Source organism: Micromesistius poutassou (genome assembly GCF_964030765.1).
Source record: "Micromesistius poutassou genome assembly, chromosome: 19".
In the NCBI taxonomy this organism is placed as follows: domain Eukaryota; kingdom Metazoa; phylum Chordata; class Actinopteri; order Gadiformes; family Gadidae; genus Micromesistius; species Micromesistius poutassou.
Genome location: NC_140289.1, coordinates 1,287,854 through 1,312,199, shown reverse-complemented (window position 1 = coordinate 1,312,199; position 24,346 = coordinate 1,287,854). Strand labels below are relative to the sequence as shown.

General features: G+C 51.8%; 2 protein-coding genes across 3 annotated transcripts; both read left to right on the top strand.

The window, feature by feature from the left end:
* Nucleotides 1-1,046: 1,046 nt before the first annotated feature.
* Nucleotides 1,047-9,679, top strand: LOC311364223 (membrane progestin receptor beta-like; the record flags this gene model as incomplete). Its single annotated transcript, XM_084484230.1, has 5 exons — nucleotides 1,047-2,107; nucleotides 6,374-6,508; nucleotides 8,554-8,587; nucleotides 9,430-9,469; nucleotides 9,550-9,679. The coding sequence occupies 5 exons, from the start codon at nucleotides 1,047-1,049 to the stop codon at nucleotides 9,630-9,632; spliced, it is 1,353 nt and encodes a 450-aa protein (XP_084340356.1). The 3' UTR covers nucleotides 9,633-9,679.
* Nucleotides 9,680-10,667: 988 nt separating this feature from the next.
* Nucleotides 10,668-18,088, top strand: LOC311363545 (zinc finger protein 395-like). Of its 2 annotated transcripts, none has more exons than XM_084483481.1 (10): nucleotides 10,668-10,823; nucleotides 12,162-12,303; nucleotides 12,497-12,621; nucleotides 12,879-12,979; nucleotides 13,702-13,946; nucleotides 14,113-14,207; nucleotides 14,707-15,004; nucleotides 15,129-15,203; nucleotides 16,028-16,146; nucleotides 17,960-18,088. In XM_084483481.1, exons 2-10 carry the CDS (start codon nucleotides 12,187-12,189, stop codon nucleotides 18,069-18,071), a joined length of 1,287 nt encoding a protein of 428 aa, XP_084339607.1. In that variant the 5' UTR covers nucleotides 10,668-10,823; nucleotides 12,162-12,186; the 3' UTR covers nucleotides 18,072-18,088. The 2 variants fall into 2 exon arrangements, with proteins under 2 accessions (XP_084339607.1, XP_084339606.1); XM_084483480.1 differs by having other exon boundaries at nucleotides 13,600-13,946.
* The last annotated feature ends 6,258 nt before the right edge of the window (nucleotides 18,089-24,346 follow it).

The window sequence follows — 24,346 nt, the reverse complement described above, 5'->3', positions numbered from 1 at the left end:
TACACTCTCACTCTATCAATCTCTCTCTCTCCCTCTCGCTCTCCCTCTCTCTCTCTTTCTCTCTCTCTCTCTCTCTCTCTTTCTCTCGCAATCTATCTCCCTCTCCCTCCCTCTCTCTCTCTCCCTCTCTCTCTCTCTCTCTCTCTCTTTCTCTTTCTCTCAATCTCTATCTCCCTCTCCCTCGCTCTCCCTCTTCCTCTCCCTCTCTCCCTCTCTGTCTCTCTCTCTCTCTCTCTGTCCCTCTCTCTCTCTCTCTCTCTCTCTCTCTCTCTCTCTCTCTCTCTCTCTCTCTCTCTCTGTCTGGTGGTAAATAAGCCACACCTACAGGGTCTGACTTATCTCAGAGCCATACAACTTTACATGTTGTGTTGTGTTGACCACTCATCAGAACTGGTGTCAGCACCACAAAACATGAGGTCCAATGAGGTCCCGATGTGAGCTTTCGTACCGTGGGTCTAAATAAGAGGAGAAGGTCCTGATGGACCTGACCACGGCCTGGAGGACCTCCCCGTCCTGTCCTACAGGCTGGGCTGCATGCCTTCATGCCTCACCTGTGCTCCACTGCTCCTCCTCCTCCTCCACTCCTCCTCCACTCCTCCTCCTCAGCTCATAATTTTGTCTCTGCTACGGTAAGAAGACGTGTTTTTTTGTTGTTGTGATCAGTTAGGAACACTGCAGTACTGCCTACAGTACTGTAGTGTGGGCAGTACTGTACCTACACTACAGTACTGGTTCTACAGTACTGTAGTGTAGGCAGTACTGTACCTACACTACAGTACTGTACCTACACTACAGTACTGGTTCTACAGTACTGTAGTGTGGGCAGTACTGTACCTACACTACAGTACTGTACCTACACTACAGTACTGGTTCTACAGTACTGTACCTACACTACAGTACTGTAGAACCAGTACTGTAGTGTAGGCAGTACTGTACCTACACTACAGTACTGTACCTACACTACAGTACTGGTTCTACAGTACTGTTCATTAACTTCATTAACTACGTCTCCTCCTCCTACGTCAGCCTCCACCCCTCCTCCCTCCATGACGCTCTCCGGGGCGAGGCAGCGCTTCACCAACTTCCTGTCGGACGCCAAGCGGTGCGGGCCCCGCCCTCGCCCCCCGGTGCCCGCCTCCCAGGTCCCCATCCTGTTCCGGGAGCCCTACATCCTGTCGGGGTACCGGCCCGTGGGCCAGGCCTGGACCTGCTACGTCCTCAGCCTCTTCCAGCGCCACAACGAGTCCGTCAACGTCTGGAGCCACCTGCTGGCCGCCGCCGCCCTGCTGCTCCGCTGGGGGGCCGCGCCCGCCGGGGTCCCCGGCGTGCCGGCGCGGCCCCTGGGGCTCTTCGTGGGCTCGGCCCTCTGCTACCTGTGCTGCAGCGTGGCGGCCCACCTGCTGCAGTCGCGCTCCGAGCTGGCGCACTACTGCCTGTTCTTCCTGGACTACGTGGGCGTGGCCGTGTACCAGTACGGCAGCGCGCTCGGCCACTACTTCTACGCCTCCGAGCCGGCGTGGAGGGCGGCGCCTCCGGGGCCCGCCTTCCTCCCCGCCGCCGCCCTGCTGGCCTGGCTGTCCTGCGCCGCCTGCTGCTTCGCCAAGTCCTACTGGCGGCGGCCGTACCCCCCCGCCCGCCGGGTCTGCACCCTGATCCCCGCCGGCCTGGCCTACCTGCTGATCTGCAGCCCCCTGCTGCACCGGCTCGGCGCCGCCGGCCCCTGGGGGCCCGGGCTCCGCCTCCACGCCGCCCACATGGCGCTCTTCCTGCTCTCCGTCGTCTTCTTCTCCTGCCCCGTGCCGGAGCGCTTCCTGCCGGGCCGCTGTGACTTCCTGGGCGCGGGCCACCAGGTGTTCCACCTGCTGCTGGCGCTCTGCAGCCTGACCCAGCTGGAGGCGCTGCTGGACGACGCCCGGCGCCAGGGGGCGGGGCCGGGGGCGGGGCCGGGGCTGTTTGGGGCGGAGGAGGTGCGGCGGGGCTGCCTCCTGCTCCCGGCGGTGGCGGGTTGCTGCCTGCTCACCGCGCTGCTCGCCGGGCGCCACAAACACAGACAGCTGCTGGCCGAACGCGGGGGAGGGGGCCGGGGGGGGGGGGCCGGGGGGGGCAGGCTAGGTGAGATTAGTTTAGTTTGTAGTTGGGTTCCATTCCATCACCGTTAAGGTTAGCTCAGGTAAAAGGTCAAGTATGCTCAGTCAGTACGTTTACATGCACAGCTTAATTCGATTAAAGCCATAGTTCGACTATGCTCTTCAATTGGACAACTGCAATTGTCCGCGTATACATGGCGGTGAGTAAACCGATTCATTGGCCGAAGCGCGTCATACCCCGGTACGTTAGGTGGCGCTGTACCCATTTCAACTGGTGGTAATAGAGCCACCGGTTGACCTCTTTACGTCACCAGCAACAACAAACTCAGGCGGCATTCGAGAAAGATGTTTTCAGTAGACAGCTGTCAGTTCATTTCGGATCCAGATCATTTTGTCTCCGTCGTATGCGGACTCCTCCGGCTGCTCTGCCGGCGGAGGAGTCCGCATACGACCGAGAGGTCGAAACAACGGAGCGTCGGAGAAATGATATGGACCCCAAGTGAACTGACAGCTGTCTGCTGAAACATCGCTTTCTCCTCCATGTTCGGGGGGAGGGAGAGAAAGGGCGGGAGAGGGAGGGGGAGGAGGGAGAGAAAGGGGGAGGAGCATAGAGTTTTACTGGCGCTAGCTTGAAATCGCAAATCTTGCTGAATGTAGCTTTAACTATTTTGTGTGAAACTTCACGGCAGAAAGAAATATAGGCTGCTCGAAGAACAATGATGAAGGAATGAATATGATTATTAAGGTGTAGTTATAAATATCAAATGTGATCCGATTTCTTTTTTTCTTATTATATTTATTGCCAATTGTACATTTTTGCACATACCAGTAAGGTGACTTGGGGAGCTTGCCACATTAAAGACATAAATATTCACATTTGTCTGTGTCTTTGCATCAAGTAGTGAAAGAGTTACATAAAAAATAAAAAATAAAATAAAGCTAGCTTAACATCAGAGGACACCGCAGCTAACGTATCAAACACAGCTAGTCTAAAGCTAACCGCCGGGAGCCAATCAGACGCAGACTACAGCGTTCCCTGAGAACAGCGAAGGGCATCGGTTCTTGAGTTTATGGCCCCGTCCCAATACCTCCCCTAACCCTAGATTTTTGCCCTAACCCTAGATTTTGCGCGTTCTCGTGTAGGGGTAGGGTGTCCCATTACTGTAGGGAGCAAGGGGGAAGTGCTATTTTGCCCTTATAATCAACCCTCAAAACGTAGTGAGGTCCGATGCAGGCTTAAAACGAAGTGGAAGATTTACTGTTGAGGGCACTCCAAGCCGAGTGAAAGTTTTAAGGGGGGGGGGAAATGGGACAGGGCCTATAAGTGGACATCCTCAGCTGTCTCTACTGGGTTGTCATGACAGCTCAAAATCGGCCGCCACCGTGGGTGTGTTTGTGTTCAACTGCTGTCCTACTGCGCAGCGCAGCGCTATTAGCTCTTTGCTTTATTAAATCCAGAACTATTAACGATGACTCACTAACGGTTTCTCTAATGATGGGCGGTGAAATAACCAACTGACATTAGTCTGTTTGATATCTCTTTTAATACTTTGATAGAAATAATTTATCAGATGTAAAAGAATAACTGTATACAAACGTAAATGGTACACAGGGCGTATGAATAATTATTAAATACTAATATAATATATTTAATTGGTAAATTATGCATTTAATCGTTACTTCCTCATTACTAGCATATTTCTGCTCACATATCGTGAATCATATACTACTACTATCAGAGTATAGTAGACAGTATAGTAGTAGTAGTAGTAGTAGTAGTATAGTAGTGGTAGTAGGCCTAGTATATAAGTAGTAGTAGTAGTAGTAGTAGTAGAATAGTGGTAGTAGTACTATAGTAGTAGAGCTAGTATAGTAGTAGTAGTAGTAGTAATAGTATAGTAGTTTAATAGTAGTAGTAGTAGTAGTAGTAGTAGTATAGTAGTTTATTAGTAGTAATAGTATAGTATAGTAGTAGTAGTAGTAGTAGTAGTATGGAAGAAAATTTACCTTACATTATTATGTTAACATATACTTTTTATTGGGCCTATATGCTATATAAATATAACAATGGTGGAGAAAAGCTTAAAGAAGACATGTCACCACTCTCTAACAGTGGCCTAGAGTGGTGAGAGCCAGAAAGTCTGGTGATTGACTTAATTACAGTGGCGAGGATGAGATAGATATCAAGAACTGGTTGAACTGAGGCTAGCCTAGGGGCAAAAGACCAACTGGACACTCCACTTGATGCCATAACCTGTTGCTGACCCACTCCTTAAATAACTCAGACAGGTATATGCAGAAGATCCAGATAAGACAAACATTCTTGATGGACAGAAAGGGATACATAAGGAGCAGCCCGTGACCAGCTCTCCAGTTCTTTGTCAAACCAACTCGGCTTTGCTCTTACTTGTTCGCGAGTAAAAATAAAGTCTTTTGTCATTCTTGCTCCGGTCCCCTCATACTCTCTTGTTTAAAGTTTTAGTGTTAAATGCGGTTTATCTACCACAGTAGTAGTAGTAGTACAGTTACAAGGGACGTCATACTACAGCAGAATGAATAGTTTGACCATGTCCCTGTAGTTCCGCCTATTGATGCTAGGGGGTGCTGTTGAGTAGCTGGCAGAAACACATTGAGGAACTCGCGGTCAGTGCTTGCGTCTGCAGAATGCTATAGTTCCAGTAGTGAATGAAACATGCCTTCCTACATTCCACCTCTTCGTCACATTCATGGCATTCATCAAAGAGCTTCTGGGGTGACTTGGCCACAGAGACAAAAGGTAGAGTGACCCACCTTCCACTCAGAGAACCCAGCCCTGATCTGTCACACACACACACACACACACACACACACACACACACACACACACACACACACACACACACAGACACAGACATATATACACACACACACACACACACACGCACACACACACACACGCACACACACGCACACACACACACACACACACACACACACACACACGCACACACACATACGTATGAGGACACACACATTCTCTCTCTCTTTATCTCTCTCTCTCTCATGCACACAATCACACATGCAGGCACACACATTCTCTCTCTCTCTCCCTCTCTCTCATACACCGACACACACACACACACACACACACACACACACACACACGCACACGCATAGACACACATGCACGTGTACACATCCTCCCTCTCTCTCCCTCCCCCCTCCTCCTGGTATGGGATGATACTCTGAGCAGGTGTGTGAGTGAAGCCATTCAGACCAGCTCCGCCCAGCAGGTACACAGCGGACAACAGGTAGGGCTTTATTTATGCAACAGCAACCAGATTCACAATTCATTCTCTAAAATTCACAATCAGTGACTATTTGTGGGACTTGAGATTATAAAAGGGTTTTTGTTGGGTGAGCTCATCAGTTAATAACCATAGTACAGTTATATCATAGGAAATACATATTGTTGTTTACCTCATTCAAAATAACCATTGTGTTCTTGGTTTAGTGTGATATTATATCAAACATGTTAGTTGTTCTGTTGTAGTTCTACATGTTAGTGTTGTAGTTCTACATGTAAGTGCTTGATTGTATTTCTACATGTCAGTGTTGTAGTTCTACATGTTAGTGTTGGATTGTAGTTCTACATGTCACTGTTGTAGTTCATGTTAGTGTTGTAGTTCTACATGTTAGTGTTGTAGTTCTACATGTCACTGTTTTAGTTCTACATGTTAGTGTTGGATTGTAGTTCTACATGTCACTGTTGTAGTTCTACATGTTAGTGTTATAGTTCTACATGTTAGTGTTGTAGTTCTACATGTTAGTGTTGGATTGTAGTTCTACATGTTAGTGTTGTAGTTCTACATGTTAGTGTTGTAATTGTACATGTTAGTGTTGGATTGTAGTTCTACATGTCAGTGTTGTAGTTCTACATGTCAGTGTTGTAGTTGTTCATGTTAGTGTTACATGTTAGTGTTATAGTTCTACATGTCAGTGTTGTAGTTGTTCATGTTAGTGTTGTAGTTCTACATGTTAGTGTTGTAGTTCTACATGTTAGTGTTGGATTGTAGTTCTACATGTCAGTGTTGTAGTTCTACATGTCAGTGTTGTAGTTGTTCATGTTAGTGTTGTAGTTCTACATGTTAATGTTATAGTTCTACATGTCAGTGTTGTAGTTGTTCATGTTAGTGTTGTAGTTCTACATGTTAGTGTTGGAGTTGTAGTTCTAGTTCTGAAGCATCTCATTATCTCTGGTGTCTAAAGAGAGGATGTTCTTAATGGTTTGGCGGTTCCCCTCCCAGCATGGCACCAGTCAATCTAGTGGGAGAGCTGAGCTCTGCAGCCTGGTCTTCGTCCCCGGTCCTCGCCCTCCTCTCCACCCTGGTCTTCCTCACGCTGAGCATCACACTCCTCACCCTGTGCACGCGGTGTCGCCGGTAAGACCACCGCTACCCTACACACACCCCCTAATGGTCACACACACCCCCTAATGGTCACACACACCCCCTAATGGTCACACACACACCCTTACTGGTCTCACACACCCCCTAATGGTCACACACACCCCCTAATGGTCACACACACACCCTTACTGGTCTCACACCCCCCCTAATGGTCACACACACCCCCTAATGGTCACATTAGGGGGTGTGTGTGACCATTTTTTTGTTTTGTTTTTGTTTAAAAGGGCTTTTGGGTGTTAGATGCTGTAGGATGTGACTCACCTTTTATTTAACATTGTTTTTGCCTCGACCCCCTCGGGTCGATCAAGTGCCACCTGATGTTTTCCTATGTGGTTATCTGTGCTGTTACTATGTAATTTGCACAGTAATTTCTATATTTTATTGCCTATTGTTATGTACTGTATGATGGTTTTATCTATGTGAAGCACTCTGTGTATTCGTACTGAGAAGGGTGCTATACAAATAAAGTACTTACTTACTTACTTACTTACACACACACCCTTACTGGTCTCACACCCTCTTACTGGTCACACAGCCACCTACTGGTCACACAGCCACCTACTGGTCACCTGTTGGTCACACACCAACCGGAGTACCACTAGAACCTCCAGAACCGCCGTGTCCATGGTTGGCCTGGTTCTCTTCCCTGTACCGACTCAGAGTGTTCAGTGTGACCAGTGTGTCAGTCAGGGAGCGTTATATGTTGAGCAGTATGTCGTTGTGGTTGCATGACGTTGGTAATGGTTGGTTTAGTGGAGCCGGGAGAGGGTTGGCGTGGATTGATCACCCAGATAAAGCCGCGTTCCAGGCGTTCCAGGCGTTCCAGGCGTTCCAGGCGTCTGGAACACGTCTACTATACGTTGACTTTGTACGGAGTCGCGCCGCCCCGTCGCTTTTGGTGTGAACGCGGCATAAGAGTTAGTTTGTTCAGAACCTTTTGATTGAGTCACCAGACAGTATGGACACGCGCAGTGTGCATTCAGTGAACACAACGTCAATAGCCAGTCAATACGACGTGATGTGAACACATGTTATGGTGTGTTAGCAATGTGATTTGTTCACATGTAGCGGTGTGCTAGCTTGTAACAGTGTGTAGCGCCGTGTTTCTTGGCTCGGTTTGAGGGCTATCATGTGATATCATGTGTGATCCGCAGCATGTTTGTCGTCTCTCGCCGTTGGATCCGGTCCTGAATAGTTGAGCAGGGCTCGGGCCTGACTCACAGTATTGGTCCTGGAGAGAGAGAGAGAGAGCGAGAGAGAGAGAGCGAGAGAGAGAGAGAGCGAGAGAGAGAGAGGGGGGACTAGTTGGACTAGCTGGGCGTTGTCGTGACGATGTGAGTTGCCTGTGTTTAAAGAGGCTGGTTGATGAATTATGATTTTTTCTTCTTCCGCTCAAAAGGAATTTTAGAGCGCATATACACACACAGACACACACACACACACACACACACACACACACACACACAGACACACAGACACACACACACACACACACCACATGTGTGTGTGTAATAGCCAACACCCAGTCATGCCAAACAAACAAACCTTATCACACATACACACACCTGGTGAAAGAGGAGGTTATCTGGACAGTCAGACTGACAGAGAGAGCGAGAGAGAGAGAGAGAGAGAGAGAGAGGATTTTCACATTTTTGAGGGCCTTTTTGTACTGATAATAGATATCTCACTCTTGTGTTTAGAGTTCTTCTCATACTTTTTATTTGTGCTTTGTTTCAAACTGCCATGGCAGTTTATTTTTATGCTAATAATATAGATAGATAGATAGATAGATAATACTATTGATAAATAGATAAATAATTCTATAGATAGATAGATAAATAATACTATAGATAGATAGATAGATAGATAGATAGATAGATAGACAGACAGACTTGCTACTGCTAACATCATGCTAACGTACGCTGCTCAAACCATCATGTGTGCTAACATCATGCTAACATACGATGCTAGAAACGTGCTACTGCTAACGCCATGCCAACATGTTTTCTCGTCCACAGGAACCCGGAGAACACGTACGACATCAACCACGAGGTAACTATATCTTACAATCACCTATATCTAGTAGCATTGGATATATAGCATTAACTATATCGTAGAATTATCTATGTCTAAAATCATCCATATCTAGTAACATTAGATGTAGAGTAGCATTAAGTATATCATAGAATCAGCTATATCTAGAATCATTCCCATGTTTAGTAGCATTAACTATCGTAGAATCACCTATATCTAGAATCATTCCCATGTTTAGTATATATCATAGAATCAGCTATATCTGGAATCATTCCCATGTTTAGTAGTATTAATTGTATCGTAGAATCACCTATATCTAGAATCATTCCCATGTTTAGTATCATTAACTGTATCGTAGAATCACCTAGATCTAGAATCATTCCCATGTTTAGTAGCATTGACTGTATCGTAGAATCACCTATATCTAGAATCATTCCCATGTTTAGTAGCATTGACTGTATCGTAGAATCACCTATATCTAGAATCATTCCCAGGTTTGTAGCATTAACTGTATCGTAGAATCACCTATATCTAGAATCATTCCCATGTTTGTAGAATCATCTATATCTAGAATCATTCCCATGTTTGTAGCATTAACTGTATTGTAGAATCATTCCCATGTTTAGTAGCATTAACTGTATCATAGAATCACCTATATCTAGAATCATTCCCATGTTTGTAGCATTAACTGTATTGTAGAATCACCTATATCTAGAATCATTCCCATGTTTGTAGCATTAACTGTATTGTAGAATCACCTATATCTAGAATCATTCCCATGTTTGTAGCATTATCTTCATTGATCGGCTTTAGCTAACGCTGTGTTCCCTCCGCCACCCCCCCCCCCCCCCCCCCCGCAGCAGCAGGCCACCCCCGACCAGGGCAGCGGGACCCAGGCCGGTGAGTTCACCTGAGACACCACACACACCTGTGTCTCCATGACAACCAGCCCTGGTTCTGACCCCACCTCTGGTCCTCAGATAACCAGGCCTTCCCCGCCTGGCGTAACCATAGCGACATGCCGAAGAGTTCCCTGGAGAGGGCCGCCACCACAGCCAACTAGACGCCTCCTCCACCTCTCTCTCCCCGTGGTGAACCACCTCCTCCTCCTCCTTCCCCCCCCCCCCCCCCCCCCCTCCTCGACCTCTCTCTCCCCGTGATGACCCACAGCGCCGCCGCTCCCCATACGCAGAGTATGCAGAGCGCGTAGGGCCTCAAGTACCTGGGGAGCCCCCAAGTCGTCGTCCCCCCCCCCCCCCCCCCAACAACCAGCAGACATACAACCCCCCCCCCCCCCCGCCAACAATCTGCACGTAGGGCCCCCAAAAGCTTAGCAACGGCTCTAATGACCTACCTCCTCCTCCTCCACCACCTGTTCCTCCCTCCCGTCTCCACCAGGCCCACCCACAGTGGCCTGCTGTGTTATTTATCAGACTGTTCCAACTCTTCAATCCCATCTCTGTGATATTCTCTTTTTCTCTCGTGCGGGCCAGATGTGACAGGTCGTCATGACGACAATGAGGGTCAGAGATCAGTCAGGGTTGGTTCTGGTTCATGATTACATGATATTGTATGTTTTTCATTGTTTTGCTCCCAGTCGTGGAGAACTGATGTTGCTTCGTTGAATGATCGTTTGTACCATTTTCTACGTTATAAACACGAACCTGAACCAATAAACTACATCAGCACACTGCCTCGCCTCCTCCGTGTTCTGTGGGGATCTGGAGGAAAGCGTTTACTGATGATGAGGGCAGAGCGACACTGGAAGACTGGAAACCTCCCCCTCTCTCCCTCTCTCTCTCTCTCTCCCTCTCTCTCTCTCTCTCTCTCTCTCTCTCTCTCTCTCTCGCATACAAATAGATGCGTGATTTGATTACACGACGCTGTAGTAGACATAGATATATATATTTATATATATTTATAGAACAGATGTAGAGATTCATATCGACTCACGCAGTCATCACATTCTCCACCACGGCGCCGTCACTCATATTTCTAGTTTGGTGAGCATGCGCGTCACGTGTAACCCCTCACCTACATCATCCTGCGGGGACGGGCCGTGCGCGCGGCCGGCCCGTGCGCGCCGCCGGCTGGTCCAGCTGTGAGCCACGCCATTGGTCGGCTGTGAGCTCAGTCGGAGGAGCGGTGGAGCCGGCCGACCCAACCCCCTTCTCTCCCGGACAGGAGCCGGCCGGCCGCGGGACCCCACAGCAGCACCCCGGCGGAGGAGCCCCGCGGACGGGACGCACAGCAGGTATCTACCGCCGGGTGCACGACGCGCGTTACGGGAGGGGGGGGGGGGGGACGGTTGTTGTCGCGCATGATGTGTTGTTTTGTGTATTTGTTGTGTGCGTGCGCGCGCGCGCGTGCGTGTATGACACTATGACGTCGACCGCATCCCCGCGCGCTCCGCCGGGTGTTGATTTAGTAAACGCGACGGGATTAGTAGTTTCTACTGCAGCGACGTACTGAGACGTCAAGTAAACATGTCGAGGTGGGTGTGTGTGAGTGTGTGTGTGTGTGTGTGTGTGTGTGTGTGTGTGTGTGTGTGTGTGTGTGTGTGTGTGTGTGTGTGTGTGTGTGTGTGTGTGTGTGTGTTGTGACCGACTCGGTTATATTCGGCTCATATCTCGACAGCCCGGTCAGACTCGTGTCGGAACACGTTGTCAGAGGGGGGTGTGTGTCTAAGAAATCCGCTCTCGACCAATCAGAGGAGCCTCCTGGGCAACACTATGTCACTTGTTTACTACCGGTGCTCCGCGCTGATTGGCCGAGAGGAGCGGGTTAGAAATGGCCCTCCTCTCTTCTCTTCCAAAGCATTGAGGATATAACCCGAATCTAACGTCCGATAACGTCTTCAAAGCCGTGAAATCCCCGTTTTCTATACTTTAGCTCGTGTCGACGTCATGTTTTGGTGGATTTGGTGTCGTCCCGTGGTCTTGCGGCTCCAACCTCATCGCATCCTGTTTCCCTCGGAGCTCCTAACGGACACGCTCCTCACCCAGCGTCCCATTCAACACACCCCCTCAAGTCTCAGCTCAAGTCTCATATGGAATATGTAATACACGTTGTCAGAGGGGGGTGTGTGTCTAAGAAATCCGCTCTCGTTATATAGACCTTGAGGCCTATATAACTTGGTTATGCATTGGTTAGTCCCATGTTATAATACTCCCTGTTTCTTGTGTCCTTTACATCCCTTTCAAATGGATTAAGGACCCGATGTGAAATCAAACGTGGGAGTGCCCACCCAGATAGGCCGCGCTTTCCTAACCAGGGGCCACTTCTTTACAATATCGCCTCACATTCACCCATTCATGCACACATTCACACACCGACGGCGGGGTCAACCACCCAGTCAGGGTGATGGCGTCCCGCTCAGGGACACCTCGACACTCGGCTAGGAGGAGCCGGGGATCGAACTAGCGACCTTCCGGTTACCAGCCGACCCGCTCTGCCTCCTGAGCCAGACATGTGCCGCCACCAACGATGTTTGATTGACAGACAGACCAGCCTACCTTGGTGCACTCCAGTGGGCGGGCTGACTGGGAGGATCCTTTGTGATGTCGTCCTCTCTCTCTCCTCCTGTGGTCAGGTGAAGAGAGGAAGAGGAGGACATCATGGCTGCTAACGGACCAGTGGACGGACAGGGGGACGGACAGGAAGTGGAGACCGGGGTGAACAGGAAGCCAGCCTGCCCGTGTCCCATGACCTACGACCCCCTGGGACCAGAGATGGTGAGAAGACGAGATGCCTCTGTTCTTCGTTTGTCCTGAATGGCTTCTGTTCCTCTGCTCGAGACACACCACGGTGTGTGTGTGTGTGTGTGTGTGTGTGTGTGTGTGTGTGTGTGTGTGTGTGTGTGTGTGTGTGTGTGTGTGTGTGTGTGTGTGTGTGTGTGTGTGTGTGTGTGTGTGTGTGTGTGTGTAGGTGTACATGCGTGGTTGCGTCAGGGGGGCCCTGTCAGCGCTGGAACCCGCACCTCTTCTTCCACAAACTACAGCTCCCATGATGCCCCTGGGCAACACGTCAGTCAGTATGGAGGCTCCACACAGGTGTGTGTGTGTAGGAAGTACACCCTGTAGTGTGTGTGTGTGTGTGTGTGTGTGGAGTACACCCTATAGTGTGTGTGTGTGTGTGTGTGTGGAGTACACCCTATAGTGTGTGTGTGTGTGTGTGTGTGTGTATGAAGTACACCCTGTAGTGTGTGTGTGTGTGTGTGTGTGTGTGTGTGTGTGAAGTCCACCCTGGAGCGTGTGTGTGTGTGTGTGTGTGTGTGTGTATAAAGTGTGTAACACCACGGTGGCTGCAGGTGGTACAGTCCAGAGTCGGTGGAGATGGATGAGATCATGGCGGCCATGGTGCTGACCAGCCTGTCCTCCACGCTCCAGAAACCCCCTCACCCAGAACCAGGTCTGTCTGCCTGTCTCACCCCCTCACCCAGAACCAGGTCTGTCTGCCTGTCTCACCCCCTCACCCAGAACCAGGTCTGTCTGCCTGTCTCACCCCCTCACCCAGAACCAGGTCTGTCTGCCTGTCTGTCTGTCTGTCTCCCTCTCTCCCTCACCCAGAACCAGGTCTGTCTGCCTGTCTCACCCCCTCACCCAGAACCAGGTCTGTCTGCCTGTCTGTCTGTCTGTCTCCCTCCCTCCCCCACCCAGAGCCAGGTCTGTCTGCCTGTCTGTCTGTCTGTCTGTCTCCCCCCCCTCCCTCACCCAGAGCCAGGTCTGTCTGTCTGTCTCACTCCCAGCTGTCTCCCCCCTCACCTAGTAGAGCGGTCCAGAGGATCCCAGGGTTCAACTCAGAGGAGGTTAGCTCCCGTGACATCATCTCCTTAGCGACCGGCTAATCACTGGTTCCAGCATGAGGTCTAGTGTGCGTACAGCTGCCAGACCATAATATGCATCATGCATAAGCTTCGTGACTGAGATATGTCTTTATAAGAGCGTTACTAAGGAAGGACTGTCGCCATGACAACCTCTTCTCCTTTTGTTGTAGTGTTGTCATGACGACCTCCTCTCCCTGTGCGGTAGCGTCGTCACGACGACCTCCTCTCCCCGTGCGGTCGCGTCGTCGCGACGACCTCCTCTCCCTGTGCTGCAGCATCGTCATGACGACCACTCCCTGTGTTGCAGCCAAGCCGTCGTGGTCAGCTGACATGGAGTGTGGCGGCGGGGGCGGCGGCGGCGGGGGCGGCGGCGGCGGCGGCGGGGGAGGGGGGGAGCTCTCGGACAGCGGCAGCAGCGGCTTCTGGAGCTGGGACCCCTGCAGCGTTAGCCCCGCCCCCTCGCCGTCCGTCCCCGAGGTGGACAGCAGCCCCGACGAGGGGCTGGCCATGGAGCTGACGCAGGGGGAGGAGCTCAGCGCCAAGAAGGCCAAGGTGAGTCTCGGTTACCTTCTAATCGTCACGGTAACCACTACGCCTGGGGCCATGACACTAAGGCCCCCCCCCCCCAGATGTTGAGACCCACAACAGACTCATGGCCGCTATTTGTTGCTGAAGTAAACTCTCCCTCTCTCCCTCTCCCCCTCTCTCTCCCCCTCAGTGGTGGGGGGTCTATAAGTGTCTGTGGCCTGGCTGTGCCAAGGTTCTCACGTCTTCGGTCGGGATGAAGAGACACATCCGGATGCTTCACCTGGGGTGAGTTTAACCCTAACTAACCCTAACTCACGCTAACTAGACCTGCAGGCTAGTAACCAGGGTGAGGGTCAGAGCAGTTCACCACCGCTGGTTAGAGAGCAGGATCCATCAGTACTAGTTACGACTACTAATGCAGAGTGTATAGTCGCCTTTACGAGGCGTATCCTTAACGAGCCGCGCCGCTCCTTAACGAGCCAATCCGCTCCTTAACGAGCCTCTCCTTAACAAGCCGATCCGCTCCTTAACGAGCCTCTCCTTAACGATCCGATCCGCTACTTAACGAGCCTCTCCTTAACGAGCCGATCCACTCCTTAACGAGCCTCTTCTGAAGGAGCCTCTCCTTAACGAGCCAATCCGCTCCTTAACGAGCCGATCCGCTCCTTAACGAGCCTCTCCTAAACGAGCGTCTCCTGAACGAGCCGCTCCTTAACGAGCCGCGAGCTGGGTGGCGAGTAACCGAGGTCCCTGAGCCGAGGCTGACGTCCCGCCTCCCCCACAGCGGGGGGTCCGAGTCCCAGCGGGAGGAGGACTTCTACTACACCCGGCTGTCCGGCGACGCCCCCGACCCGCCGGCCCCTCCCCCTCCAGCACAGGCCACGCCCCTGCACCCGCCGCAGGCCACGCCCCCTCAGCCCACCTGGACCCTGTGCGGCTCCCCGTCGACCTCCGACCTCCCCCCCGCCCCCTTCAGACCCCGCGCCCACTCCACCTGTGGGACAGGTGTGGGCGGGGCCAGCCCGCTCAGTCGCTCCGCCCCCAGCAGCTTCTGGCAGATCCACTCGGAACACCTGTACCAGGTAGTGTGTGTGTGTGTGTGTGTGTGTGTGTGTGTGTGTGTGTGTGTGTGTGTGTGTGTGTGTGTGTGTGTGTGTGTGTGTGTGTGTGTGTAAAAGCGACCGCTAACCCCCTGTTTGTCTCCAGGCGTGTCCAGTGTCTGTGGCCCCCCAGACCTGGACCCCCGCTCCCCCCACCCCCACGGGACTCAAAACCAACACAGTAAGTCTGTCTGTCAGTCTGTCTTGGTGACGGTTTGTCTGGGTTTGATCCCCAATGTCAGCATAAGAACAGGATGACCCCTAACCCCTACCTGCTCCTTAAGGACCTGTCTCTGTACTGTCTAACCCCTACCTGCTCCTTAATGACCTGTCTGTCTCTGTACTGTCTAACCCCTACCTGCTCCTTAATGACCTGTCTCTGTACTGTCTAACCCCTACCTGCTCCTTAATGACCTGTCTCTGTACTGTCTAACCCCTACCTGCTCCTTAATGACCTGTCTGTCTCTGTACTGTCTAACCCCTACCTGCTCCTTAATGACCTGTCTCTGTACTGTCTAACCCCTACCTGCTCCTTAATGACCTGTCTCTGTACTGTCTAACCCCTACCTGCTCCTTAATGACCTGTCTCTGTACTGTCTAACCCCTACCTGCTCCTTAATGACCTGTCTCTGTACTGTCTAACCCCTACCTGCTCCTTAATGACCTGTCTCTGTACCGTCTAACCCCTACCTGCTCCTTAATGACCTGTCTGTCTCTGTACCGTCTAACCCCTACCTGCTCCTTAATGACCTGTCTGTCTCTGTACTGTCTAACCCCTACCTGCTCCTTAATGACCCGTCTCTAGAGACCTTTCCTGTCGGACCAGTTGCCGTGACACGGCCCTGCCTTACGTAAACAGGAAGGTTCCAGTGTTGACATTCCAGAGCGCCGTACCTCCGCTCACACAGGGTGTCTGTTCTCCAGACGATGACGACGACGACGATGATGATGATGATGATGATGATGATGATGATGATGATTGACAGCTCCTCTCTCTCTCCCCAGATGGTGAAGCCGCGCTGCCGGTCCGTCAGCGTGGGCGAGCAGTGGCTGCAGAACAACAGTGCCCCCAGCAGGCTGACGGCCGTCACTGCATCGCCCTCACGCTCCCTCTGCTCCTTCAGGTGACATAAGACAGCAGATAGAGGAGATAGAGGAGATAGTTAGATGGTTAGAGAGGTTAGAGATTGTTAGGGTTAGAGAGGTTAGAGAGGTTAGAGAGGTTAGGGAGGTTAGAGACGTTAGAGAGGTTAGAGAGGTTAGGGACGGTTAGAGAGGGTTAGGGTTAGAGAGGTTAGAGAGGGTTAGGGTTAGAGAGGTTAGATAGGGTTGAGGTTAGAGAGGGTTAGGGTTAGGGAGGTTAGAGAGGTTAGATAGGGTTAGGGTTAGAGAGGTTAGAGAGGTTAGAGAGGTTAGAGAGGGTTAGGGTTAGAGAGGTTAGAGAGGTTAGAGAGGGTTAGGGTTAGAGAGGTTAGAGAGGTTAGAGAGGGTTAGGGTTAGAGAGGTTAGAGAGGTTAGAGAGGGTTAGGGTTAGAGAGGTTAGAGAGGTTAGAGAGGTTAGAGAGGGTTAGGGTTAGAGAGGTTAGAGAGGTTAGAGAGGGTTAGGGTTAGAGAGGTTAGAGAGGTTAGAGAGGGTTAGGGTTAGAGAGGTTAGAGAGGTTAGAGAGGGTTAGGGTTAGAGAGGTTAGAGAGGTTAGAGAGGGTTAGGGTTAGAGAGGTTAGAGAGGGTTAGGGACATTTATGTTTAGGCACAATTGGATCGCCCAGGATTTCCATTGTAGCGGCAGGTTTATTAACATCAGACCTCCAGATATTTGAGACTGTAGCTGTGATAAAGGACAGACTGTAGCTGTGATAGAGGACAGACTGTAGCTGTGATAAAGGACAGACTGTAGCTGTGATAGAGGACAGACTGTGATAGAGGACAGACTGTAGCTGTGATAAAGGACAGACTGTGATAGAGGACAGACTGTAGCTGTGATAAAGGACAGACTGTAGCTGTGATAAAGGACAGACTGTAGCTGTGATAAAGGACAGACTGTGATAGAGGACAGACTGTAGCTGTGATAAAGGACAGACTGTAGCTGTGATAGAGGACAGACTGTAGCTGTGATAAAGGACAGACTGTAGCTGTGATAGAGGACAGACTGTAGCTGTGATAGAGGACAGACTGTAGCTGTGATAGCGGACAGACTGTAGCTGTGATAAAGGACAGACTGTGATAGAGGACAGACTGTAGCTGTGATAAAGGACAGACTGTAGCTGTGATAAAGGACAGACTGTAGCTGTGATAAAGGACAGACTGTGATAGAGGACAGACTGTAGCTGTGATAGAGGACAGACTGTAGCTGTGATAAAGGACAGACTGTGATAAAGGACAGACTGTAGCTGTGATAAAGGACAGACTGTAGCTGTGATAGAGGACAGACTGTAGCTGTGATAAAGGACAGACTGTAGCTGTGATAAAGGACAGACTGTAGCTGTGATAAAGGACAGACTGTAGCTGTGATAGAGGACAGACTGTAGCTGTGATAAAGGACAGACTGATAAAGGACAGATTGTAGATGTGATAAAGGACAGATTGTAGCTGTGATAAAGGACAGACTGTAGCTGTGATAAAGGACAGACTGATAAAGGACAGACTGTAGCTGTGATAAAGGACAGACTAGCTGTGATAAAGGACAGACTGTAGCTGTGATAAAGGACAGACTGATAAAGGACAGACTGTAGCTGTGATAAAGGACAGACTGTAGCTGTGATAAAGGACAGACTGTGATAAAGGACAGACTGTAGCTGTGATAAAGGACAGACTGTAGCTGTGATAGAGGACAGACTGTGATAGAGGACAGACTGTAGCTGTGATAGAGGACAGACTGTAGCTGTGATAAAGGACAGACTGTAGCTGTGATAACTAACTGTAACTTCCTGTCTGGACAGGAAGGCGCGCGGGGAAGCTAAAAAGTGTCGGAAGGTTTACGGCGTGGAGAGGAAGGAGCAGTGGTGCACATCCTGCCGCTGGAAGAAGGCCTGTCAACGGTTCCCTGACTAGAGGGGGAGGGAGGGGGGGAGGGAGAGAGGGAGGGGTGGTGAGAGAGGGAGGGGGGGTGAGAGAGGGGGAGGGAGGGAGATGGGGAGGGAGGGAGAGAGGGAGAGAGGGGGGGAGAGAGGGAGGGGGGGAGAGGGGAGGGGGAGGGGGGAGAGAGAGATGGGGAGAGAGGGGAGGGAGGGAGAGGGGGGGTGAGAGAGGGAGGGGGGAGGGGTAGAGGGTGGAGAGAGAGGGGGGGAAAGGGGGGGAGAGAGAGAGGCTGCAGGAGAGAGAAAGAGAGACACGGAGGGGAGGAAGAGAGAGAAAGTAGAAGAGAGAGAGAGGATGAGAGGATGAGGATCCAGAGACATTGAGCGATGGACGAGTGAAACCTGACCTTTCAAGGAACAAGAGGATTTTCCTTCTACTCACAATTTTTGTCCGTTTTTACTATTTCTCGACCCCTGACCGCTGACCGCTGACCCCTGACCCCTGCCTTGGTGCTAGCTCCAGATTCACCTGTCACGTGATGTGTGATGTCACCACCGCTCTGATCCATGTAACTATAGTGTGTATGAATTATGAAGACGTATTTTCTACCTGTTTTTCTTCCAGTGGCCCTGATGTGTTTTAGCTCCGCGTTGGGTCCTCAGTGTTAACGATAGCTGTAGGCGGCGCAGTTTGTAACGGCAATAAAACGGAAAAAAAAGATGTACAAAAAAATATATATATTGTCACACACAATAAAAAGCCATGCGTACGATCGCCACGGTGACGAGTCTCTCTGAAGAACGGCCCACAGGGGAATAGCAAACTAGTTTATTACAGTTGTCTCTATACAGTTCTCATATGAAGACATTCAACATGGCCCACTTAGGAAATATACACGATATTCACTGTGTGTGTGTGTGTGTGTGTGTGTGTGTGTGTGTGTGTGTGTGTGTGTGTGTGTGTGTGTGTGTTGGAAAAAGAATTACACAGGCATACATGCACATGCACAGGTCAGGTCAACACGCGCACACACACACACACACACAGGCATGTGTGTGTGCACACGCACACATAGGTCATCACACACACACAAAAACACACACACACACACACACACACACACACGCGCACACACACACACACCAGAGCCGGGCACTGGGAACATACAGTAAACGTGAGCTGATTTCATCATCACACACTTTTAGTGCTAATCCACGCTTATAATATGGAGAATATTCTTCATATTCTTCTTATTATAATATTTTACATTCAGATCTGTGCATTAATGATCACCACATCTGGATGAACCATTCAATAGGATGAATCAGATAATCAAACCTCTGTCCACCAGGGCAATAAACACCAGACAGCCAACGCCGCTGTTATATATAAACAAATATATAATGCCAGTCGAGTCGGTTGAATCAAATAAAATATACATTCTACAGGATATTTTCGAATTGTTAGATCTTTGTCTCCACCGTCGTCCTCTTTTTTTTTTTTTAGACCCAGGTTGAATACAAACGTCATGAATTGGACAGTAATCGAATGAACCCTGACCCCGCGTCCTTACGATTCACTGTTAAGGGGACGTCAAAGGGTGACGTGTCACACCACCAGGTGCGAGTGGGATTAGCCGCTACAAGCCGTTTTGAAAATCTGCCACTTCTGACATCACAGGTGGGCGTGTCCACCCAGATGTGCGCCGGATAGATCAGTTCACCAGCACTACCCAGTGGACCGTAGCAAACTTTAGCTCATCTACCCGTCACACATCTAGGTGGACACGCCCACCTGTGATGTCAAAACGGCTTGTAACGGCTAATCACACTCACACCTGGTGGTATAATATGCCCCCTTTAATGGGACCTTAGTTTAACGCGCTCCTCCTACCGCCACCAGATGGCGCTGTTGGGCCGCGGGAGATCCGCAGCCTCCACACAGAAACACACGGGCACGTGCCCAGAGGCTGCAGTGCGTTCGCGCGCGTCACGCTCTGTGCTGATAGCAGGTGATTGGTGGAGTGATTAAAGTGGTGATTAGAATATGGGGCGTCTTCATTTGTGTCTCTGACTCAAACGGCCGCCTTGAACCCCCGCGGATTCAAACTATGGAGTCGAAGCACTCCTTTTAATAAATTACCATTATATTTCTTATCGGTTTTGTGTCTGCAAAGAAGTTTTTCAAGCAGAAAATTGGATTCTGCGACCACAGTTTGAGACTCTAAATGAACTGAGGCCATTGTGCGCCGAGTGAAACAAACGTCGTTCTTTAATGGCTTTATCTTTTATCTGTGTTGGATGGAAAGCTCAGAAACGACCGAAAATAAGGAGAATATTCCGAACGGCTCTCCTGTCTCTGCGGCTTGACGTGGCGTCAGCAGTAGAGTCCGCGAGGCGCGGCTGCGCTGCCACACGTGACCTCCGGCGCGGATCAACACCGAATCCAATTAAACGGCCTCAACTCCAACCAATTAAAACGCTCGAAAGGCGGGTTTCACCCGCGGGGTCAAAACGCTCCGCTCCGCCCCTAACACCCCCCCCCCCCCCCCACGCGCTCACAACAGCCACACACAGCAGGACATCCAGATGCACTAATATTTATTATTGAACAGAATGAGAGTGGGCGCTCCGGGTTACTGCACGTCTCCAGACCGCGGGATGAACGTCCTCACGCCACGCCCACGCCCCCCCCCCGGGGACGGAGTCTTAGTCGGCGAGGCGATCGGGGGGTCGGGCGGGGGGGGGGGTGGGGGTCGGGCGGGGGCGGGGGTCAGGGGTCACAGGCGTGTGCTGGACCGCCGGGGCGTCGCCATGGGAACGCGGCCCCCCCGGCGGCCGCGCAGCCCCAGGTACTGGCGCAGCAGCTGGTTCACGCGCTTCTGACTGTTCCACTTCCGCGCCGACTTGCGGACGCCGATGAAGCCGCCGTAGCGCTTCTGCAGCGGGCGCGCGGCCGGCGCCGCGCCCACCAGCTTCCTGTAGCCCTGCCGCCCGCGCAGGAAGCCGCCGAAGCGCTTGGAGACGAACAGGGCGCCGCCGCCGCCGCCGCCGCCACCGTCGCCGTCGGTGGCCCCGCCCCCGGCCTCGTCGCGCGGCGTCCTGACTCCGCCCTTCAGCAGCGCGAGCTCCGCCCCCTCCAGGAGCTGCTCCTCCTCCTCCTGGGTGGAGCCCAGCAGCAGGGCGTCGTAGCGGACGTCGTCGTCGGGGTAACGCGGCCCCGCCCCCGCCCAGAGCTCCTCCTCCCTCTTGGCCACGGCGCCGCCCTGTGGCGGGGAGGGGGACTGCCGCGCGTCCCGCTGACACAGCTCCCACAGGAAGGACGAGGTCAGCTGACCCGAGCACTGCAGGTAGCACACCTGGGGGGCGGAGCAAGGGAGAGACAGCCGTCAGCCAACCAATCACAAGCCAGACTCACCGAACCAACCAACCAATCACAAGCCAGACTCACTGAACCAACCAATCACAAGCCAGACTCACTGAACCAACCAACCAATCACAAGCCAGACTCACCGAACCAACCAACCAATCACAAGCCAGACTCACCGAACCAACCAACCAATCACAAGCCAGACTCACTGAACCAACCAATCACAAGCCAGACTCACTGAACCAACCAATCACAAGCCAGACTCACTAAACCAACCAATCACAAGCCAGACTCACTGAACCAACCAATCACAAGCCAGACTCACTGAACCAACCAATCACAAGCCAGACTCGTTCAACCAGCCAATCATAAGACCCCAGACCAGGACCCGGGTACCCGGGTCCTAGAGACCCCCATCCTAGGATGGGGGTCTCTGCTCCCAGAAGCCTTTCTCCCGCTCCGTTCCTCCTGGTCTAAGAGGCGGGGCCCAGCGGTCAGCCCTGGGGCCCTTTGGCCCCAGACTAAGAGACGCCTCCTCGCCTTTAAAATGAGACACGAAATGTAAATTGCCAAATGTTCCTCTGCTGGGGGGAGGAGGTTCTGGAGAGGGGGCCCAACACGCAGCAGAACTCTCTGCTGGATGACGGACAGCCCCTAAGTGGACCTCGTTACCTTGTCACATTTGACGGACAGCTGGGTAATTTCATTCTTTTGTTGAATAAATGATTCCTGGAGCCCCAGTCACGACCAGACTGATGGAGAGGTTAACCACGTCACAGACTGGTGGAGACGTTTAACCACGTCACAGACTGATGGAGAGGTTAACCACGTCACAGACTGGTGGAGACGCTAACCACGTCACAGACTGATGGAGAGGTTAACCACGTCACAGACTGGTGGAGATGTTTAACCACGTCACAGACTGGTGGAGACGTTTAACCACGTCACAGACTGGTGGAGACGCTAACCACGTCACAGACTGGTGGAGAGGTTAACCACGTCACAGACTGGTGGAGAGGTTAACCACGTCACAGACTGGTGGAGAGGTTAACCACGTCACAGACTGGTGGAGACGTTTAACCACGTCACAGACTGGTGGAGAGGTTAACCACGTCACAGACTGGTGGAGAGGTTAACCACGTCACAGACTGGTGGAGAGGTTAACCACGTCACAGACTGGTGGAGAGGTTAACCACGTCACAGACTGGTGGAGAGGTTAACCACGTCACAGACTGGTGGAGACGTTTAACCACGTCACAGACTGGTGGAGAGGTTAACCACGTCACAGACTGGTGGAGGCGTTTAACCACGTCACAGACTGGTGGAGAGGTTAACCACGTCACAGACTGGTGGAGGCGTTTAACCACGTCACAGACTGGTGGAGACGTTTAACCACGTCACAGACTGGTGGAGAGGTTAACCACGTCACAGACTGGTGGAGAGGTTAACCACGTCACAGACTGGTGGAGAGATTAACCACGTCAGACTGGTGGAGAGATTAACCACGTCACAGACTGGTGGAGGCGTTTAACCACGTCACAGACTGGTGGAGAGGTTAACCACGTCACAGACTGATGGAGACGTTTAACCACGTCACAGACTGGTGGAGAGGTTTAACCACGTCACAGACTGGTGGAGAGGTTTAACCACGTCAGACTGGTGGAGAGGTTAACCACGTCACAGACTGGTGGAGAGGTTAACCACGTCACAGGCTGGTGGAGAGGTTAACCACGTCACAGACTGGTGAAGGTGACCTGGACTGATAAGGAATCTATCGACCTTCTCAATGTCCCTCCAACTTAAACCAGGAGGACGAGTGAGTAAGGACAGAGGAGTTAGGACAGGTGAGTTAGGACAGAGGAGTTAGGACAGAGGAGTTAGGACAGGTGAGTTAGGACAGGTGAGTAAGGACAGAGGAGTTAGGACAGGTGAGTTAGGACAGAGGAGTTAGGACAGGTGAGTTAGGACAGAGGAGTTAGGACAGAGGAGTTAGGACAGGTGAGTTAGGACAGAGGAGTTAGGACAGATGTTAGGACAGAGGAGTTAGGACAGAGGAGTTAGGACAGAGGAGTTAGGACAGGTGAGTTAGGACAGAGGAGTTAGGACAGATGTTAGGACAGAGGAGTTAGGACAGAGGAGTTAGGACAGGTGAGTTAGGACAGAGGCGTTAGGACAGAGGAGTTAGGACAGGTGAGTTAGGACAGAGGAGTTAGGACAGAGGAGTTAGGACAGAGGAGTGAATCAGCTGTCCCATACGAGACCCCAAAATCAGTCGGAACGTTGATGAGTAAGACGCTTGTGTTTGAGTGCGTGTGTGTGCGTGTGACTGTGTGACTGTGTGTGCGTGCCAGGGCGTGTGTGTGCGTGGGTGCGTGGGTGCGTGTGTGCGTGTGGGTGCGTGTGTGCGTGCGTGTGTGCGTGCGTGCGTGATTGTGTGTCATCTCTTCCCGAGGACGTGTGTGTGTGTGTGTGTGTGTGTGTGTGTGTGTGTGTGTGTGTGTGTGTGTGTGTGTGTGAACATCAGGCCCAACATGGCCGCCTCCTGTTCTCTCTCCTCCCTCCAGACTGTTCCAGCTGTCGCTGGAATCGTTATGAACCCAATGAGCCGCAGCCAGCACGCCGTCCCAGCTGATTACACTGGAGGGGGGGGGGGGGCTGAGGGGGGGGGGGGGGGCTGAGGGGGGAGGGGTGGTTTAGGGAGGGGGTGAGGAGAGGGAGGTGGGTGTGGTTAAGGGGTAAGGTGAGGGAGGGAGTAAGGTGAAGGGGTGAGGGGAGGGAGGTGGGTGTGGTGAAGGGGTGAGGAGAGAGCGAGGGGGGGAGGTGAAGGGGGTGAGGTGAAGGGGTGAGGTGAAGGGGGGTGAGGTGAAGGGGTGAGGAGAGAGCGAGGGGGGGAGGTGAGACTAAATCCTCTGCGCACGTAATCCTCCCCCCAAACAAAA

Bases quoted from the DNA above. Each gene is read 5' to 3' on its own strand.
- LOC311363545 (XM_084483480.1), top strand. From the start codon at position 12,187: ATGGCTGCTAACGGACCAGTGGACGGACAGGGGGACGGACAGGAAGTG. The intron at 14,208-14,706 runs GTGAGTTTAACC...CCTCCCCCACAG, and splicing joins ATCCGGATGCTTCACCTGGG to CGGGGGGTCCGAGTCCCAGC. The intron at 15,005-15,128 runs GTAGTGTGTGTG...GTTTGTCTCCAG, and splicing joins ACTCGGAACACCTGTACCAG to GCGTGTCCAGTGTCTGTGGC.